General features: G+C 39.2%; 1 protein-coding gene and 1 long non-coding RNA gene across 21 annotated transcripts in view; one reads left to right on the top strand and one right to left on the bottom strand.

Moving 5' to 3' along the window:
* Positions 1-20,203, top strand: part of NCKAP5 (NCK associated protein 5) — a 454,622-nt gene that overhangs the window by 388,074 nt on the left and 46,345 nt on the right. For 17 of the 20 annotated variants that reach the window (XM_064435175.1, XM_064435174.1, XM_064435171.1 and 14 more), the window contains 5 exons: positions 2,971-3,075; positions 6,513-6,701; positions 7,169-11,013; positions 11,710-11,887; positions 16,024-16,102. In XM_064435175.1, coding sequence (XP_064291245.1) covers positions 2,971-3,075; positions 6,513-6,701; positions 7,169-11,013; positions 11,710-11,887; positions 16,024-16,102 — 4,396 coding nt within the window. The remainder of the gene's footprint in view (positions 1-2,970; positions 3,076-6,512; positions 6,702-7,168; positions 11,014-11,709; positions 11,888-16,023; positions 16,103-20,203) is intronic. The other 3 variants (XM_064435181.1, XM_064435187.1, XM_064435186.1) reach the window with 3 other exon arrangements.
* LOC135309198 (uncharacterized) lies at positions 1,298-6,989 on the bottom strand. Its single transcript, XR_010369491.1, has 3 exons — positions 6,888-6,989; positions 6,425-6,667; positions 1,298-3,179 (listed from the first exon to the last, which is right to left on the bottom strand). It is a non-coding gene; the product is annotated as an uncharacterized LOC135309198 (long non-coding RNA).

Genomic DNA, 20,203 nt, shown 5'->3' with positions numbered 1-20,203 from the left:
ATCTCTTCCATGGAAGTCATTCTGTGCAGTGGCCTGCCTTTTGTTGCAGTGTGTCGTGATAGCATCAACAGTGATTTTAATACTGTACAATTTTCAAGGCAGCAGTAACTCCTTGATCTAGTTATGTGACTGTCATCTGAAAATAACCATAAAGGACACAGTACATTTTGTGTATCTGAGAAGAAATCAGAATCAAGATACATAGTTAGCACAATCTGTTACTTGATTTTAAATGCATCATTAATGAGATTTTTAACAAATGCTAGAGTTTTCCCCATTCTTTAATTAGACAATGGAGAAGGAAAAAGAAAAATAAATTAAGAGAAACATTTTTTCCTGTGCTTTTCTTTTGTAATTGGATGACTTGCTTCAGTGCTGTGTGATTATATTTAATTGATGACCTCAAACTTTATTATGCTGTTTGTTAATGCTAGTCATTGTTCTGGCCACCTCTGTTAGTTTATTTGCATATGTGTGGGGAGGAATATTCCCAATGTGATGATCTCATTTGATACAGAAATATAATCACATTATACATCTTGAGAACACACTTTCCTTCTTTGTTAATCATTTTAGTCTGCTGATTTGCCTTTGGTACTGCAGTTTTAGAGAGTTTAACTGTGGCAAAGGTGACTCAAACACAGTGTGACCCCTGTGCAGCCCAGCCCACTGAGCCACTGGGGAGGGACCCCCAGAACCCTGAGCTGTTTCCAGCTGGGCTGTGATTGATCACTGGTCAAAAATTGTTTCTGATTTCTGCCTGTTATGTGATCTCTGCTGATCTCTGATCTCTGCTCTTATGTCTGACACAGATTCTGTAGTCTGTAAGTACCACTAAATTTCATTGGATGATGTTGTAGGGGAATATTTTGTTTCCCTTATTTAAATGTTTATATGTTCCCATTTAAGTAATAAAATGGGAAAGTGGAAAAATGGGAAGACAGTATTACAGTTGTAAAATTCCTTTAGCACTATTTCTAGGATCCTTTTTTTCTGGGAAAATACATTTTCACCTATAAATGTTCATCCATCTCAGCTGTCCCCAGTCATCATCTCCAAAGCACAGATCTGACTATTGTAACTTCCACTAAAATATCTCAGGTGACTGGTTTCCCTGGAGAAGGTGATTAATTTGTCTGCAAACCACTTGTTCCTAGCACTAGTAACTCTTGGTTCTGAAAACAGTGGGATTCTCTGGTGGCTCAGTGATGCAGTTGGAATTATTGTCAAGAGGAACAAATGTACAAAGTCAGTGAATCTGTGACTTTGGGCAGACATTTTACCCGGAGTTGAAATCTTTAACAAACACCTGACAGTAATACCAGTGGTAGAACTTTGAAGGGTGCATGCTGAATAACCAGACACCACTGATGTTAAGAGCACATAGCCTGGATGTAGTTAATATTTGTAATGAAAAGTGTCTTGGATACTGAGTACTTGCAGCATTTTATTTAATCTAATCAACAATATATTGGATAACACATATTTATACAGAATATTGATCATTGAAAATATTTTCCATAACCTCTCTGCAACAGACAGTACCTCTTTAATAAACCTGGATGAATAAGTAACTCTTGAGAAATTACTCCCAAATTCATAATTGGAAGTTTTTAAAAAAATTTCCTAGATTGTCTGGAATAGAAGCCTGAAGCAGAGCATGCAGATAACAGAGGCTGTAGGAATAGCTGCCTGCTTTGTTCTCTGGCAGATTAATTTCTGCAGTGGGTACCCAGAGAGCAGGCTGGGGAGCAGCTGGGTGTAAGATACTGTGTGACTTGCATTTCAGGGCCCTGCAGAGAGCTACTACCACACTGTGGGAAGGCTCTTCTGGCTACAGATTCTTTTTCCCACTTTGGCCAGTCTTTTTGGACGGACAGGGTGATAGGGCACTCACACAGCCTGGACAAATCTCTGTGGTTTGCATCCCACAGATTTTGCTCTGGCAAAGCACCTGCCAGGGTCTGCACCATTTGTTCCTCCAAGCTCAGAGGGGTAGATGTGGTCTCTTAGGTTGCAAGCCTAGAGAATTAATGGGAAAGTGAAAAGTGCCTGGTTCAAAGTCCTTGTTTCTTGAGTTTCATTTTTTTAGTCCATTTGCATTGATTTCAATGGAGCCTGAGTCAGATCCATACTGCCTGTTACATGGTGTGCTGGCCCAGGACTAACAAGACTGCAGATATTTTTTCTTTCGAAGTCATTGGCTGAGGCATTCACATAAATCATGGATTTTATTGAAACTGCAATTAAACCAAACCAGGCTTAATGCAGGCTGAAAGCCCTAGAATTAGTGTACAGGTGAACATGGAGGGAAAGGCACCAGCTTAGCCATCCTTCCAAGCAAAACTGAGAAAAACTGTGTATATAATCGAACAGCATGTGAATATTAATGCACAAAATCCTCTGAGTCCCCAGTTCCCTGATGCAATTATTTTCTATTCACATTAATTGTTCCTAACAGATGACATTAATGACTTTGAGTTAAAATGTGTGCAGAGGAGGCCTTCAGCAGATCAATGCTGGTTAAAAATAGGGTCACTTTTGCAATCATTCATGCAAGGTATAACAGCTCGTAAATAAAACAACATTAACATGTTGATTGATTTATAAATGTTAATTTTTTAGTTCATTTTTATGCTTTTTTTCCTGAAACCTGTCAAACTCTGTGGATAATGGTGGGACTTGTGTTCATTTGTTATTGTTGAGTGTGAAGTAATGATAAGTTGCAAAGCAGTGACTAGAAGAAAAAGTAGAGTTTGTTTTGGATGAAGGATGATCTGTCCTCCAGACAGGAAGTCTTGGACAAAGTAAGCACAAAGAACAACATTTCAAATTAGAACAAATCCTCTTTTACCTCAGGCTCTTCATTTCCCTTGAAATTTAACAGCAGAGTTTGGAATTTTGAAAATGCTGATCCGCTGAATATCTGACAAATGTTCATGCTTTGCTCCTTCCCTTCTGCCCCCCCAGAAACTCCATTCACGCATCTTGGACCTCTCATCTGGGGATTTGCTTTCAGAAGTAGAACGGAGCCGAAGCCTGGTGCAAACTCGAAGTGCTGATGCTCAGATGCTCGTGAGTGTTTGTGCTGCCCTTGCTCCCCTCATCTGGAACCTCCTTTTCTCCTCTGAAGTCTGGTGTCAGGGAAGAGCCATAAAGCTGATCTCTGAATTGAAACACTGTTGAGGCAGATAACAATGCTTTTACTTCCTTCTGTTCTCTGAAATTCAATATTGTGTCCTCGGTTGATATAGTGAGCAGATAGTGTCACTGTGTGCAAAAAAAGCGTAAATCTTAGCAATGTCCCCCACACACCTTTTTGGGTATTGATTACATCTCAGAATCTCTGAGAAATGGTCAAGGAGCTTTTTATTAAAGCCCGTGCCCCGTATTATTCATCCCACTTTTATGATATATTATGTATGAACTTTTAAAAATTCATGGGCTCTGCATTTTTTTTTTTTTCAGACAGAATGAGCTTTGTGCTTATTTGGCAAAACGTTCACCAGCGTGGCTTTCATGTTTCATTGTCAAAGAGAAAAGTAGCTTAAAAAACAAAAATCACATACAGGGAAACAAAGAGTACAAGAACAGAACATTGAACCTGCTTGTGCCTTTGATCTTGAAGTATAGTAGTGTCAACAAAAATGTAATCTCCCTTGTAATACCTACTTTAATGAAAAGGCATTGTTTCAAAGGTTCACAAAAATGCTAACAACATTTTGCATTATATTGAATTAAGCCTTCAGGTTAAGTTGCTCTAATATAGAGTTTTGTGTCTTTAATGGTCTGATTATTTCAATTTTCTTTGATTTCTAGTGAAAATTACATTTTTAAACTGTAATACTACATTCAAGCCTTTTTACTCTAATTTCATTAAAGATAATGACTAAAAAGTCATGATTACAAAAATTAAAATTTCACCATGTCAGTTAATAGACCTGTATGCAAGTTAAATGTATTTAATTAATGCATCATAAACATGCTATTCAAAGTACTTTCTTGAATAATTTAGAGGATAAAGGCAAATTGAAGGGGAAAACTCCACTCTCTTAAGTGATCTGAATGCTATCTAGAAATTGAGTAGATACCCTACTTCATAATCTGGAGTGACATGATATTTTTTGCACATTTTCTCCGCTCTTAAAGATGATTGCAGTAATAGACTGTTCTTTTGCTTTGCTTGGATAGCTCCATTTTTTCCCATTGCTGGAACAGTAGGACCCAATGCATTTCTCCTCTCTTAGGTGCAAAGAAAACAAAGGGAGAGCTTGGAGAGGCTCTCAGACTAGCTGAAGATGACAGGAAGGCAATACTTGTCTCTGTGCTGTGATCTCTTTCCTCCTGCAGGAGATTCTTACAGGAAAGGATTTGCAGGCATCCTTCCCTTGAATGCTGTGATGGCTGGGACACAGCCCAGTATAAAGGGCAGAATTCCACATGATGTGTTTTCCCAGTGCCAGAGCCAAAATGTAGAGGAATGGCCAGAACAAGCAGCTGCTGCCCTTGGCCTCTGTGCAGTCACCTTCCCCAGGAGTGACACTGCCACAGCTGAGCAGGCTGATGGCAGGGGGTCTCCCAGGGGAACCACAATGTCAGAAATATTCATTTGTCTCAACAAAACAGCAAAATCCACTTCAGAGCCAAAAACACAGGCGTCAGCCTGCCTGTGATGCTGAAAGAGGTATTCTTCCCAGAGCCACTGGATTTAAAGGCTGCTCCTCCTGCATCCCTTTGACTTCCTAGGAGAACATGTACCAATAATTCCCAGAGGTGAAATGTGCTTTTAGTGCCTCTAAATGATTTTCCCATTCATAGGTTTTGCCTGTGACGAAGAATAATGATTTGCCCTGTAGTTAGGTTTGTCAAAAACTCAACATTATGATGTCAGCTGAGCAATGAACAGCTGTACTGATGAACTCCTCAGCAGTAAAAGTTCTGCTCTCTCCCATTCAGCTGAAAAAAGGTCCAACCCCAGTAGTAATAAATGGGAGGAACATGGGGGAATAAATGGAAGGAATTAGCAGAAGGCCAACAAACATGGCAGTGCATGAGAAGTGCCTACAAACTGAGTGTTGTTCCAACGATTTCCATGAAGAAGCTGGGTCTAGGGCATACACTGCCTTGATAATTTTTTTATGAAGTCAATAACTTTAGATTTCTTGTTTCTTCCTAAGTGTAAATTCTTCATTTAAGCAAAATTAATTTTAAGTGTATCTACATACAAAAATCAATAAATATTGTTTCAGTTTGCCTTAGTGAAATCCAAGGGGAAGTTTTATGAAACGAAGGCATAGAATCATAGATTCACTTTGGGTGGAAAAGACCTTTATGCTTAAGATCATCAAATCCGATGTTTCACCCACCACTGGGTGGAAAGAAACCCTTGAGATCAATCCCAACACCAAACCATGTCCCCAGGTGCCACATTTACGCAGCTCTTAAATCCCTCCAGGGATAGTGACTCAACCACTTCCCTGCTCCATTACTTGACAACTCTTTTAGTGAAGGAATTTTTCCTAATATCCAATTTCAACATCCCCTGGCACAACTTGAGGCTGTTTCCTCTTGTCCTCTCAGTTTCTGCTTGGGAGAAGAGACTGACCCCCACCTCATTACAACCTCTTTTCATGTAGTCATGTCTGGTGTTCCTGGTAATTAAAATGATGTCTGATTCTGTAAGGAAACTGGAGAATACTGCAAGCACTTAACACTAAAGAAGCTTCAACGCTGTTAGGCTCAAGAATATTAGTTTGAAAACAAATTAAAGGCATCCTAGCTACTCCTACAGAGGTTTAATATTTTACCTAAAGTGCTATCTACTCTTCATTACTCTCTTCCTCAAAGCTGGCACTTAGTCACAGTCAGCTGAAATTGCATTTGGAAAGGGGCGATAACTACACAAGTACTAAAGGCAGCCATAAAGTGTCAATAAATTGCATAAGCAAGAGGCTTCAGCTGTCTGCGAGCGACACGAAGATGGATTGTCCTACGTCAGAGAGTTTCTTAGACAAAGCTTTGAACTAGATAGGAAACCAAAATTAGACTGTAATGGAGAGATTCCATTCTCAGTGGACATTCTGCTCAGGATACTAAATTAATTTACCTTGTCCAGGCTGTGCAGCCTCATCTGTTACATTGTGGGGCTATAATGCAGTTGTCAAGATGTACTTGTATTCTTATAACTTTGTTTGCTGTATCTTACTGGCGCATGCTGCTTATGTATGAAGCATAATTCAAATAGACTCAGAATAATCTTTACAATAAGAAGAGCAGAATACTAGTCCAAGAACAAAGAAGAAAACACTGAGGATTGTGGATTTTTTCCCCTGACAAACAAAATTGTTAGCAATTTTAAATTTATTTCTCTGTATTAAATTCACCAGATGCTAAATTGCATGAAAGAAAAGCGTAAGTGGCTTACTTGCTTTTTCTTTGCCATTCTTAATCAAGGAGAAGTTAAATGATCATTTTCTTCCCATAAGATATTTCAATTTCTTCTCATATTTTAGGAATGCCAGCAGAATGTGAAATCCAGCATACCTGTCTTGAAATGCCAGAGTCAATTAAATATGACAGGCTCTAGCCGCCTGTATCCTCGGAGCAGCTGCAGTAGCAGTGAACTCTCCCTCTCAAGTGCTTGCAGTGAATATTCCAGTGGTTCCTCCTACACTTGGAATGATGGAAAGACAAGCAAAAGGGTAAATCAAATTAATTTTCTTCATGTATTACTTTAAGTTAATCTGAAACAAGATTAATTGCAAAGCTGCCTGTTTCAGAAGTTTTTTTACTTTCCTCTCGCTTTTATATTGAAAGCAGCTGTCACAAAACTGTTACCCCACCATTTAATTTTTTTAGTGATTCCTTTATCACTCCAGCTTACTTACATCTCCTCATTTGTTCAGACATTTATTCTGCCTTTCATAGCCCAAACTGCTCTTCTTCTTTATCTTAATCCTTCCATTCACATTGTTCTTCCTACAGGTTTTAATGCACTGCAGCCTTCACACCGCTGTAAAATCCTTTATTAAAAAAGAACTTTGCTTTAAATAGAAAAGAATGGAATGGAATGCCCTTATGCAACTCCTCTATCTCTTTACCAAAATGGTAACACTGTTATTGACAGCACTTGTGAGTAACACAAGTGATTTTTATTTTCTTTTGACAGTCATCGGTGAGATGGGATAAAAGAATAAGCATTGGTTCTTCGCTCCCAAGCAACCTCTCAAGTCCTGCAGATGATCTACCTCCCACTCGTATCAAGGAAAACCATATCTTAGAAGGGCTGAAAAAACTGCAGGAGCAAAAAATACTACTTGAACCACCTTCAGTAATATCAAAATGGGGTTACAAAGATTGCATGAACTCCAATGAAGGAATATATTCCCCTGGAATTAAGTGTGGCGGCCATAATGAACAGACTCACTGTAAGCCAATGGAAATGGGAAGTGTTTGCATTGAACACAACAAAACTTTCTCTTATGATTCAGATTCCCATGATGATGCAGATGATGACTCTTCATCCTTACTGTTGCTGCAGGAAGTACCAAGCAAAGACTGCAGGACCTATTGTAACAAATTAACTCACAGCATTTCTGACAGTCTCTTTGACTGGGATCCTAACAGGAAACATTTGCCAGAAAGAAGTTCATTTTTTAATTCAAAGGAAAGACCTGAGAAATTGACTAGTTTTGTCAGTGGATTTCAGGCAGAAGTAAAATCATGCACCAGAGCAAAGCTGCCTGAGTTACAGTTAAATCAAAGCCATTCTAATATGGGCTGGAAGGACTTTAATTTTCAGCTTTCAGACACTGATGACAATGAAGTCTTGGATGAATTGCATATAGAAAGCAGTGATGAGAAAAGTCCTTCAGATTTATTAGCAACTCCCTTTCCTGAGAAGTACACAAAGACCTCTGACTTGCTCAAAGTCACAGAGAATTCTCAGTTTGTATCTACTGACAAAGAAGAGAACCAGATACCTGTTCACCTAGACATTAGGCCGAAACCATGTAATTTCATTAAACAACAAAAGGTTATAAAGAAGACCTCTTCTGAAGAGTGCATTACGGTAATATATGATGCTAAGGATGGTGAGCCAATTGAATTCAGCTCGCATCAAACTGGGGTTGTCACTGTAACAAGAAATGAGATTTCAATCAACCAGCCACAAACTACGTCCAGTGCGGAATACACTGAACTTATACCTCAGGGAAGAACTGATTTGCAGCCAGGACCCAATGCTAGAAACTACACTGCTTCAGAAAGACAGGAAGATGAAACTGGGAAAAATACTCTTGAAGATAATACAGGGAATAAAAATACAGCTGTCCCCCTGACCTGTGGTGAATCTTCACGCTGTGGAAGGGTGACACAGCAAAATGCTTCACGACAGAAACTAGTGAAGCCAGTGTATGATGCATCATGCAAGGCCAATTCAAGCTCCACTGTGCATGCAGGAATGAATCAAAAGCCACATGTAACTAAAATACCCAGCAGAGGTAAATTTTCTCCCCAGAAGACTCTGATGACTGAGAGTGGGGAGGCACCTGGAGCTCTGTCAGTGGGCCCCACAGCCCTTGAGAAATCACCTGCTCTGCCACCTGTAAAGCTTTCAAAATTCAAAAAGGCTCAAAGCCCACCTCGTCATTTTGATTCAAAAGTTGAATTTCAGGTTCCAAAGCCCCCTGCCCATGCCCTGCCTGACTTGAAACGTCCTGGCAGAGGAGATGGGTCAAAGTATCCAAAGAGTCAGAGTCCAGCATCACCACTGTTGCCTCAGCACCTTATAGAGCCCAGTAGCTATGGGGAACCTCCAACCAGAGACTTTCATTGTGATTTAGCTGCTGTGGAAGCCCGGTCTCCATCCCCACCCCTTCCTCCAGGCAGGTCAACATCCCTGTTGATTCGGCCTAATTATGCTAATTCTCCACCTCGAGCAGTAAAGTTAGGAGGAGCTGGTCCCACTGAAACAGCAAAAAATGCACTGAAATCATCTCCATTAAAAGGAACTGTGAACTCTGGTTTTCATAATCAATCTAGTCATGAAATGCAAGCAAAAAATGTGTTTTCTGGGGCCAAAATTGAATTATCTTACCTTCAAGAAAATGCAGAAGGAATTATGCAAAATAAATGCACATCTCAGCAATCCCACAGTGCATGCCAAGGACTTTCCAAAGTTTCCACAAAGCAAGCCTCCCCAAAAAACCCTAATCAGGTGGGTCTCCACAGGAATTGTGAGTATTCCAGCGCAGATTTTCAAACAGCCAGGTCCTTTTCTCTAGGCTGTCCATCACTGGAAACAACTCCTTCACAAGACACCTATTCCAGCAAAAACAATATTTCCAGTGACAGTGGGTTGGATCAGCTACAAAAGACGCCAAACATTCTCCCCACGTCTCCTCAGTGTCATACGACGAGCACAAGTGAGCCTCTGCTATCTCAGGTAAACAATCTCCCGTCAACGCTGTTTCATGCCGGCGATGCTGCACACGCCTCTCAAAACTCTAATGAGAGAGGAATGAAAACCCGTCTCCCTGTAGGACTGAAATTATTTGTCAAATCTCCCCAGCTTCTCCGCAAGAGCTCTACTGTTCCGGGGAAGCAGGAAAAGGACAGTATAAATGCAGCTTCCAAAAGTAATGGGAGTTCCAGTAAGTACAAGCAAAGTGAGTCGGTGTGTGTAAGCACCAAAGGTGCAACGGATGCGGAATTAAAGGACTCCAGGTCTGATTCTGAAGTGAAAAATAATTGTGCCGTGGGACTTAGTATGGATACAGCATCAGCTCATTCACATGAAAGCTGCAACTTGGTGGTAGACAGAGGAGATGGATTAGAAAACAAATTAGTTAAGAGGTCTGTTTCTTCTGGCAACAAGTCGCACTTGAAGCCTGCCCTGGGCATGAACGGAGCGAAAGCTCGGAGTCAGAGTTTCAGTGTTCACACAGGGGAGAAGCCATCTGCCCCTGTGACTGAAGGTCTGGGGAAAGTACGGACTCAGATTATTACAAACACTTCTGACAGAGGGAATTCTCTAACAAGGCAGAACTCAGCCATGGAAGGGCTTCAGATCAAGGCTGCTCCTGGGACAGCAGTGGCACCAGAGGCTCTTTTATATACTACTAAACCCACAGAAAATTCTTGTCCTAGACAAGGCTCTCTTGGAAATATGAGCAGTTGCAATAGCCAGCATGGAAGCCCAAGCAAATTGCCCTTCAGACCATCTCAAAAAGTAGACCAGTTTCACAGCACTTCAAAATGTGATGGAAGCAAACCATTTTCTCAGAAAGAGGCACGCAGTCTGTCTGTGCAGAGTGAGAAAAGCACCGAAAGCTTTAAGCACGAAGCTCTAGGTAAAAAAAGTGTTCTGCCAGCAGAACTGGAGTTAGAAGCCTCGGCTACGGTGTCTTCCAAACAAATTTTGTCCTTCCAAAGCTTTGATGGAGTAAAGTGTCCTCATAAACTGGAAGCAACAAGGTCACGAAGACAGCAAATGTCTTTAAAATTAGCAGAAACCTCTGAGAATGTTAATGATCTTTTGAGTTCACCATCTCTTCAACCTACAATAGAGGAGAAAGTCATGTTATGCATTCAAGAAAATGTGCAAAAGGGTCAGGGACAAACCAAATCCCCCACTGTGGAGACTAAGCAAAAGACTGGGCCTTCTATAGCCAGTTGGTTTGGCTTCCGAAAGAGTAAGCTCCCAGCACTGAGTAGCAGGAAGACTGATGTTCCTAAAACTAAGATGGAAAAAAAGGATACAAAAGTCTCAGGATTTGGAATTAAGCAGGCAAAATTAGAGAGAAGAAAAGAAAAGAAGAAAACTGAGCAGCACTGTGAAATAGAGAATCAAATTAACAGGAAAGCTGACAATGGTGACATTTTAGCCATGGAGAGCAAAATTGTGAAGCCTTCCCAAGACTCTCCTGGTGAGATTGAGTGTGAACAAGTCAGAGGTTCTACCACAGCTGCCTACTCTCCAAAAGACAGCTTCATGAGAGAGCTTTTAAACAGGTAAAACTCCAGAACACAATTTGGGGTGTGCTGATGTCCGTGTAGCTTTACAGATGCCCAGATGTGAAGTTCAGTGTATGTTCTTTTTGTGCTAAAAATGCACAGTCGCAAACAGTAGGTTCACAGTTGGGACTTTAATTTCTACAGGAAAAAAAAAAAGCATTAACAATGAGATAATAATTTTGTTCATGTTACTTTAACTAAACCATTGGTCTTTGAAATTAAAGATAGGTGAGTTACATCCAAGCTGATAATTCAAATTATTCCAGAAATCAAGAATCTAGGCAGATGGTGTGTAAATATAGAGGGTAATTAGGTACATGTTTTAATGTATTCCATCTTCCTGTACTGTAACCAGAAAACACATATTTGGTAACTTGTCAGAATTAATTACCTTTCCAGCTCTCACAACCTTTGGTCACAGAAGAACTTAGCAGTGGGTATATTATGTTTTCACGTTTGCCCCACAGCAGTCCCAAATATAATATAAATCATCACCTGTGAAAGGCTAAATTGATATACTACCTGAAATTGCAAGTGACAGGTTTGATCAAGGCTAGTTAGAAACATTTATCACTCAAAGGTCTAGAGACAGAAAGATACAGAGAGGTTACTTTAAACATTAAAGGAATGGGAAAGTAGAGTGATTGAAGAAGGGCAATGCAATTTATCAGAGGAATCACTCTCTACCTGCAGAGTTGATAAGAAAGTAGCTCAGCAGACAGAAAGTGGATCAAATAATGTTTCCTACAGGAGTGTGTCGAAGGGCAGCTCCCAGGGCTCCTCTCTTCACAGCAACTCTATCAGCTCTCAAGGAAACCACAGGAAAAACAGCAACACAAAAGCTGATACGGAAATGCAGAATCAGACCCTGGTAAGTGCTTCAGTACATGAAAACATTATTACCTTCTTTTTAACTTCTGGATGTGTTTCTTATTGCCATTGCAGGCAAATAGGATAATAACTGTTTATATATAAGATAGAAGGATATTGTGTAGCTAGAGGATTGTGAATTAATACAAAAGTTGGCAGCTTGGCTATAGGCCACATTATACAGATAGTCATGAAGATTCTACTGCTTCTGCTGGCAATTCAATTCCTGTGAAGATACATGCACAATGATGCTATAATCATACTGTGGTAGAGTGAAATGATAGGACCATTTTTTTATTTTATTTTTTCCCCTTTCCCTTAAAATTGCATGCCAGTATTGAACATTCCTCTGAACATTATAGAAGTCATTAAGCCTAAAAAGTGCACTGCTGCTGTGGAAAAGGCAAATCATTTGACCACATTTGGGAATATTTGTCACTTAAGAGGGAATGTTCAAAAGAAAAAACATACATTGGACCTGCATCTCACTTTGTGCCATTAAAAATCTCCCTGTTAATGGCCTGTAGTTAGTTTTATATTTTAATAAAGTACTAACTGTACCTGATAATTTTATTTACTCAGAGGGGAAGAATGTTGTAACATAGAAGAAAAATTACCCTGTTTTCTGTTAGCTGCTAGAGTCTGGTTCTGGACTGACTTTGCTGCATGGAGAAGTGTTCCCACAGAGTCCAGGACTGTAACCTAAAGTTAGGCTGAAGGGGTGCCCTTCCAGGTGAAGCTTCTTTTAATTAACTTTAGAATTTAATGAGCAATGTCTTGCCTTGCAAGGACCTTCCCCATGATGTTTTAAAGTCCAGCACAAAGAGAAGTGCAATGCTTTAACCCTATAGCATTCATTCCTCATTCCTGAGATAGCTGCCTTGTTCATATTATTATGATTATTATTAACCATCACCACAATTTTAACAAACAGCCTGGAAACTTGTGCCAAATACAATACTTACTCTGAAGCTGAGGCTGCTCCTTTTGTTGTTCTGGTAGAACTGAGTTACTGAAGTGCAGCACATACAATGGGGGGAATCTGAAATACAAATTCTCTGGGAGCATTGCAAAAAGCTTTGTAATGGGAAATGAAGAAACTCTTAGCTTAGGGCTGATGTTGAGGATGCTTGAGGTCAAGGCATTCCATACATAGTTTCAAGACATTCCATACATAGCTTCAAATTCAGGAAATTTTTTTTTCTTTTTTTTACTTTAATACAGACATCTTTGCTGAGAACATCTGCAAGGTCATTTTTTTAAAAAACCTTACAGGGAACATATGCAAAATGAATGTGTTTGAAAACTTTCCTCCTGACTCCTCTGGTATCATCTCTCCTTTGAAAATGTAGATGTCTCCTGCATTATAAAACCACAAATTATAAGCATATCTAAGGCTGTCCTTGTAGTGTCACTGAAAGGAAAGAGAGAGAATGAAAGTCTGGAAATGTGCAATATGCAGGAAATTCAATCCAACTGATCTAGAACTTAGATAGCAGAGCAGAGCCCCTTATCAGAGCCACTCAGTTTAACTATGCCACATTTAATATGGTCCTGACAGCTTTCTTCACTGTACAGAAGTACAAAAACTCGAAACATTGCTTCTACAATTTCTTTCTAACTTATTATTTTCTAATGCTGCAATAATTTGCTGTGCTTTTTGTGTGTCATTTTGTGAAGTCTTTCTAAAATGTTGCAATAATAGTCTTTGAAGTATATCTTAAAGAAACACACTTCATTTTGTGAAGGAACTACAAAGATTGTTCTTAATGTACATAAATAATGGAGAAATGCTAATTATACTATTTAGTTTTTAAGGACATGTTGTTCATGGTGAAAAGGCATTACTTCTGCTATGCCATACACTCTTTTGTTAGCAGGGAAACAAAGTATTTTTGTGTGGTTTTTGAAGATTAAGTTACATTTATATGTTTCATTTATTTGAGTTTCATTTGTGTTTCGGTGGCACTTAATTCCTAAAAGAAATATCTAGTGCCAAAGGACTGATGACATCCAGAATAACGAGATTTTAAATGTGCTTACAGTTATTAATGCTAACTTATCAAAGAGATATACCTTAAGATTCCTCAATATGTGGTATTTCATCTTGTCCTCCAAACTTCTAAAGGAAAAACAATGCAAAGTCTTTAAATTCGAAGTTCATGAATCTTATTACTGTCATTCCCAGTTATTCTTTGGTGTCTGCTACTTTGAAGCAGATTGCAAAGGGCTGGGAGATAGCTGTGACTGAAAACAGTCACATGCAGTAGGATGGCCTGTTGTGCATTTTTTTTTCCCCTCATAAAAAGACAAAATTAATGCTTTTGGGGAAAACAGCATCAATCTTTTTAAAAGCCCTAAACCAGGAAGATTTCTTTTCTTTTCTGAACAATACAAAGTGCACTCAGTCATACGGTTCAGTGCAGAAGCTGCTGTATTTCCAAACTGCTTATCAGATATATACTGCTGCTTTAAATCCTGGCCAGAACATTTTCTAACATTAAATTTCTAGCAAGATTTTTTTCCTTTAAAAGCTATTTAATTTTTGATGATTAAATCACTTTTCTTACGATGTGCCAGGTAAAGGCTTGAGGCACTATTATGCCATAACATATGCACCAATTACCTCTGATTTCTGTTCATGCAAAGAATGTTATTGCTGGACTGCCACTGAATTTATGGAAAAAGCAGTGTTCCACCAATGGTGGCCTTGTGCATTCACCTTCAGAGGGATACACTTCCCGTTAGTGTTCATCAAAAAAGCACTTTGCTCTAAAGGCCAGCCAGCAGAAATACATAACACTTCAGCCTGCACCAAGGATATTCCATGTTCTCCAGTACTTTTTCATGTCCTTGGCTGGAGTTTAAGGTGAGATACAATCATTTTTGTGCTGCACTGCTTCATTTCATCTTTGTGATTTTATTACAGCCCTGTGTGATTTAGAACAGCCACGGGTTTCACTTTGTGAGGTGGAAGTGTGGCACCAAACCCAAGGCACCAGGAGTTTTGTGTGGCACTCTGTGCTCAGTCTGTGTGTTTGGGGAACACCCAGGGATCTATCCCAACATTGTGAAATGTCACAGCAGCACTTGGCCATGCACTGTGCAAATGTGAGGAACTGTTCCACCTGGAGCTGGGTGCCAAATGAACACTCCCCTCTTCATTTTCCATAGCCTGAAGGGAGGAATTTCGTAAGGAAGAAAAGATGTAATCAAATCCCTGGGATTAAGAGATGATAAATGCACTTTTAAAAATCTGGGGAGCAAGTCTTTGGTGCCATACTTAGGCTGCTCACAAGAGGTCAACAGGGCTACTTGTGTAACCCAGCAAGCAGGATTTACACTGTGATCAAAGATATGTCATGCAAATGATGATAAATTCCAGTGGGTTAGATTACAAAATGTGCTCTTGTTATTGTGAGCGTGCTGTAAGCAGTTTAAAACAGCAGAGAGTGATTAGCAAATAATTTAAGATCCCTGATATATTGAAAGCAATTTTTTCTGTGGTGCTGCCTTTCCTTCTCATCACCCTGGAAGTATATCTTTATTCCTGTTTGATTTATGGAGCATGGCAGAAAAATATGTCCTTGAAACTGAATTGTGGCCACTGATGGAGGGGGATTTCACTGTGCTAGGGAGAGACTCCGATTATCTGTACACCTGGGAGTGCAGAATGACAGGGCAAGGATACATCTTGGAAAAAACCCATAATATCTCAGGGATTTGAATAACACAAACTTGAATACCACACACAGGCTCTTAGAGTGCACTGCGTTCTTAAATGAATTTTTTCTCTCTGTCTAGATAATAAATGCTTTTAAACAGAGGTGGAAATAAAAACGCCAAAGTTCAGTGTTTGCAAACTGAACTAGAGATACCACATCATATATTAGGTTTTTGTTTTGAAGAAGTGCATCTTCCAAGGGTATTTTTCAGTGCTGCATATTGTGATTTTGAATGAAATTAAAGTTGTTATCATCAGATATCATTCATAGACTAAGACAGGTTATATATTCCACTGTTAGCTGCCATGTAACTGTACTCTGATTTATTTCTGCAAAACATTCTGTAGTTGTCATGAAGGAACATTAACAGAGTCACAGATGTTCTTCACTTTTGTTGTTGCACTGTGTACAGGCTAAAGTAGTCACAGAACACCTGCAAGAAGAAGAGGAGGACACCATGACCAGGACTACATGTCAGAGTCATGTGATAGGTACAAAATTATATTTTACACTGGATTTTATTGCTTGCAAAAAAGACATGTTTAATTCTCATTACTTTTTTTGTTTGCCCCCTTATGTCAGCTTTAGCCTTCATTTAGCTTCTAAATAGCCAGATTTCATCAAATGCATGAGATGAGTACGCACCATTGCAATTGTGGGTCAATGCAATGTTTGATTGGAGGGCCTTGGGTTATGAAAGATCATTTCAGCCTCCAAGAACTGTGGGTTAAACACAATGGCTTAACATAAGGGCTGTTGTGCATGGCACTTTCAGTGGGAATGATACTGACATACTGTAACTCTGTCATCTGGCCTTGAACTAGTGAAGTTCAGTATAAAATTTAAATAGCAGAATAATTGCTGTGATAAACTGAACCACAAGGAACAGCAAACAGGTGTCTGTTCAAAAGACCTTAAAGCAGTTATTGATAATAAAGTTGCCTTTGCTGTAGAAGGGTTGCACCATCCACCCTGCCTCGTGACTGGCACGTACTAATTTTTAATTTTAGCACATGTGAAAATATCTAGTAGGCAATGGAGAACAAAACAGAAACCTGAGGTTTGTATTAGAGCACAGTGTCACCAATATAAACAACTGACTGAACAAGGAAAATTCACCTTTAGCAAGTTTCCTTTGCAGATAGAGGCTGCAATAAAAAGTTTCATTAAAAAGTTAAAATCTGACTCCATTTTTTCTTGCCAGAATCTCTTTCATTTCACTGGTACTGCCAACCCAGCAAGTCCAAGCAGAGGTATCACGTCAAAAACACGTTTCTTTTGGGGGCAGTAGGAAAATGTTTGCATGCTTCATTGACTTGTATAGCCCTTTCAGTCCCAAATTCAGACAAATAAACTCTGGCTGTGTTACCTGAAGGAAAGATCCCTAAATTCTCCTCTCTCTGAGAGCTCAGCCATCACCTGGCTCCATGACAACAGCTGAAAAACAAGAGCTGTGTACAGTGTAAGACTCTGAGGGCATTCTGTCAGTGGGTAGGCACTAGCAGAAATTCTCAAACAGAAATTCATGCTTCTCATGCTGTACATAAAGGATTTCTTTGGTGTTGCTGGAAATTGCCCAGGAGAGAATACCTCACCTCAGATTGTTCAAAATTATTTTTCCTCATTCTGAAATAATTGCTTTGCCTCTATACCAAAAATTCTCAAAGTTTTTACTTCAAATTATGTGAAATGCTTCAATTTTTTAATCTAGATACTGAAAAAGAAAAAAACCCCACCAACTATTTGCAGAGTTTTGGGGTTTTTTTCATACAAATACTCCAGGGTATCCTTGTTGTTCTTTGGTGGCTGTAGCTGAGGCCTAGTTGCTATATTTTGATATTTTATTTGTTACTGCATTCTGTAATAGATACTTCTGGTGGATTTTGAGAGTATTAATATTTTGCTCCTCCCACAGGCACCAAATCCAAGTCTCTGACAGGACATAGTGGTTATGGAGCAGGTTGTCAGGTGCTTTTGAAATTCCTTGATAGAGATTCTGGCATTTTTCTGATACAAAAGTTTTCATAGAAAGATACTGATTTTTTTTCCCTGCTGAAACTCTATGCAGCCACAGCTTCTCTCACTAACCTGTTCCACAGCCTCACCACCCTTACAAGTAAACAATTTCTTACTAATTCCTGAATCCACTCTCCATCAGCTTAAGGCCATTTCCCCTTGTTTCCCCAGAAGACAAAGTTTGCTGTGTTTTTTTGGGTTTTTTTCTGTATTTTAATGCATTTTTTCTACTGGATTTTATGAAAACAGACTTAGAGCTGAATGTATGGTAGAAAAGCTATCATTAAGTAGGGAAAATGGTTTTTATGCAGCAGGAAAAGCATGTGTTTCTGTAGTTGTCACTAAAATAACTAAACTGACAGCAGTCCTGCCCAGTTAACCAGTAAACAAGGTACTAATAACAGTCCTCCAAGTAGGTGTCATGAGAGACAATTCTGGTTCATCACGTTCTAACAATGAGATACTTCTGGGTATGAATCAAAAAATGTGAAAAATACCAGTTGCTAGGTTTTTAATTGTCAGTTGCTGATCTAAACCAATTGAAGTGTTTTGCTGGCTCTTCAGATTTGCTCAGTTGAAGGAAGGAAAGAGTGCCCAGTTACATACAATTTCCCTCCTCATATATCTCAGGTACACATGATCATTTCCATATGAAGCAGTCATTATACTGTGCTATATTGTTCTTCAAAGTATATTTAAACTATTTTGAAAGTTTTTTAAAATGTGTTAGAGCCCTGATGCCTTTGCTGTGGTGTCAGTGAGGAAGCAGAGGTGCTGCCAGGGCTGCCACCCCCACAGACAGCAGACCTGAGGACCCCTGAGTATCCCTTTGAAGCCCAGTCATCCTCAGCACTTCCCTCAACCCCTTTGCAATAAAGCAGTTGTGTTTTGAAAGAGGGATGAAGTGGAAAATGCTAAAGTACCTAAGAGGAAAGGACATCATGAAAAGGTTGACTTCATGTCATGGCAGACCCCAGCTCAGACAGGTACAGCAGGGTCTTCGAGTGTTCCTATAAATAAAATTCCTTTATTGAAAGCACAGATGATGTGTCAAGCTCCTGACAGTATTGGCCCCATGTAAACATTAAAAAAAAAAGCACCTTCATTTTACAAAGAAAAAGAATTCTGTTCCCCCCAAGGGAGTAGAAGTGTCATTATTTGTCCTGAATTTCCCCATTGTCACAATGACCCAAAAACTTACAAGACAGTTAGAGATGACACCTTTGCAGACAGAATGTAATAATTAGACATCTTGAGAGGAACAAAGCATTTGTTAAAAAAGTTCAATATTTCATATTTAAACTACTGTTTCAAATTAGCAGCTATTCCTGGAAAAGTGTGATTGTATTAATTAAAATGCATTCAGAATTTTCATTGATAAATAGCTTCAAGGGAAAAGTCAAAAATCCATGGCACAAGCAAACAAATGCTAATTACTGAAGAATTCATTCTTGCAGGCGGCTTCACATGGGAATACTAGGGTATGCAGCAACAGTATTTTTGAGTATACAAAAATTAACAGGCTGTTTTCTTTTTGGGAATGTATCTGTAATGAACAGGAAATTTAGTTGTAATTAATCATATCATTCTTCAGTGTTGTTATGAACCTCTGCTGAGGCTGAAGGGAAAGACTGAATGTGCCATTTTCTCAGACAGCAGCACTTTGGTGATTTATCAAAACCCAGTTTGAAAGTTGCATGATAATAATTTTTCTGGGTCCAGTTTCCATTTCTCTTACCCCAAATAAGTGAAATTTTGCTGGAAGAGCTAGTCAGCATGGAATAAGCTTTTTGTTAATGATGCACTCAAGCTTCTCACAGAGCACAGCCTCAGCTTATATAGGCTGATGAGAAGTGTCTGAGAAAGTTTCAAGTCTGTTCTTAAATTTACACTCAGGTTTCAGTAAAAAGAAAGAGGGTTTCTTTTTTGTCACAGATATTTCAATGTGTTTATTTACCATTGTGGATTTCCAGCAGGCATTCCATCCTTAGCAACATAAGTGAATCAAACTCCTCTGGTCTGCAATTCAGTGGAAGCATGGGCAGTTCATCTGAAGGAATTGTTTTATTGAACTGGAAAGTTTCAGGTTTCAAATGTTATATTTAATATGTCACTGATTGAGCTAAAAGGCTAGATTCATTGTATAATAAAAGCCTGTTGAGTTTGGATAACGGGGCACCACTGCAAGTAGATTTTTTTTTAAATCAAAATAACATCACTGGTAAAATAAAATAGATTTTAACAATTTGAATAGACCTGAAGTTTCTTGTGGGTTCTCTAGACAGCAAATACTCAATAACAGGAGTTATCAGGAATTAACAGGTTGTAGCAATCCAAAATTCACCTGGATGTTATTGGTACTGCCTTCTCCACTGGAAGCACAAGGCACTTCCTACTGAAGTTATGTGGGGAGTTAAATCCCTGAGGCAGGCTGGGGTTAGAATCCACAGCAGAAAGATTCACAGTTCCTGGAAACAAATTACCTAACTGTGCATTGATCCCTGTTTTTTGTTTGGAGAATTCCAAGTAAAATTCAGAACTGGGCAAAGATTATGAAGATAAATGTAGCCAGAATT

The sequence above is a fragment of the Passer domesticus genome, chromosome 10, assembly GCF_036417665.1.
Source record: "Passer domesticus isolate bPasDom1 chromosome 10, bPasDom1.hap1, whole genome shotgun sequence".
In the NCBI taxonomy this organism is placed as follows: domain Eukaryota; kingdom Metazoa; phylum Chordata; class Aves; order Passeriformes; family Passeridae; genus Passer; species Passer domesticus.
This window is presented reverse-complemented; position numbering and strand designations above follow the sequence as displayed.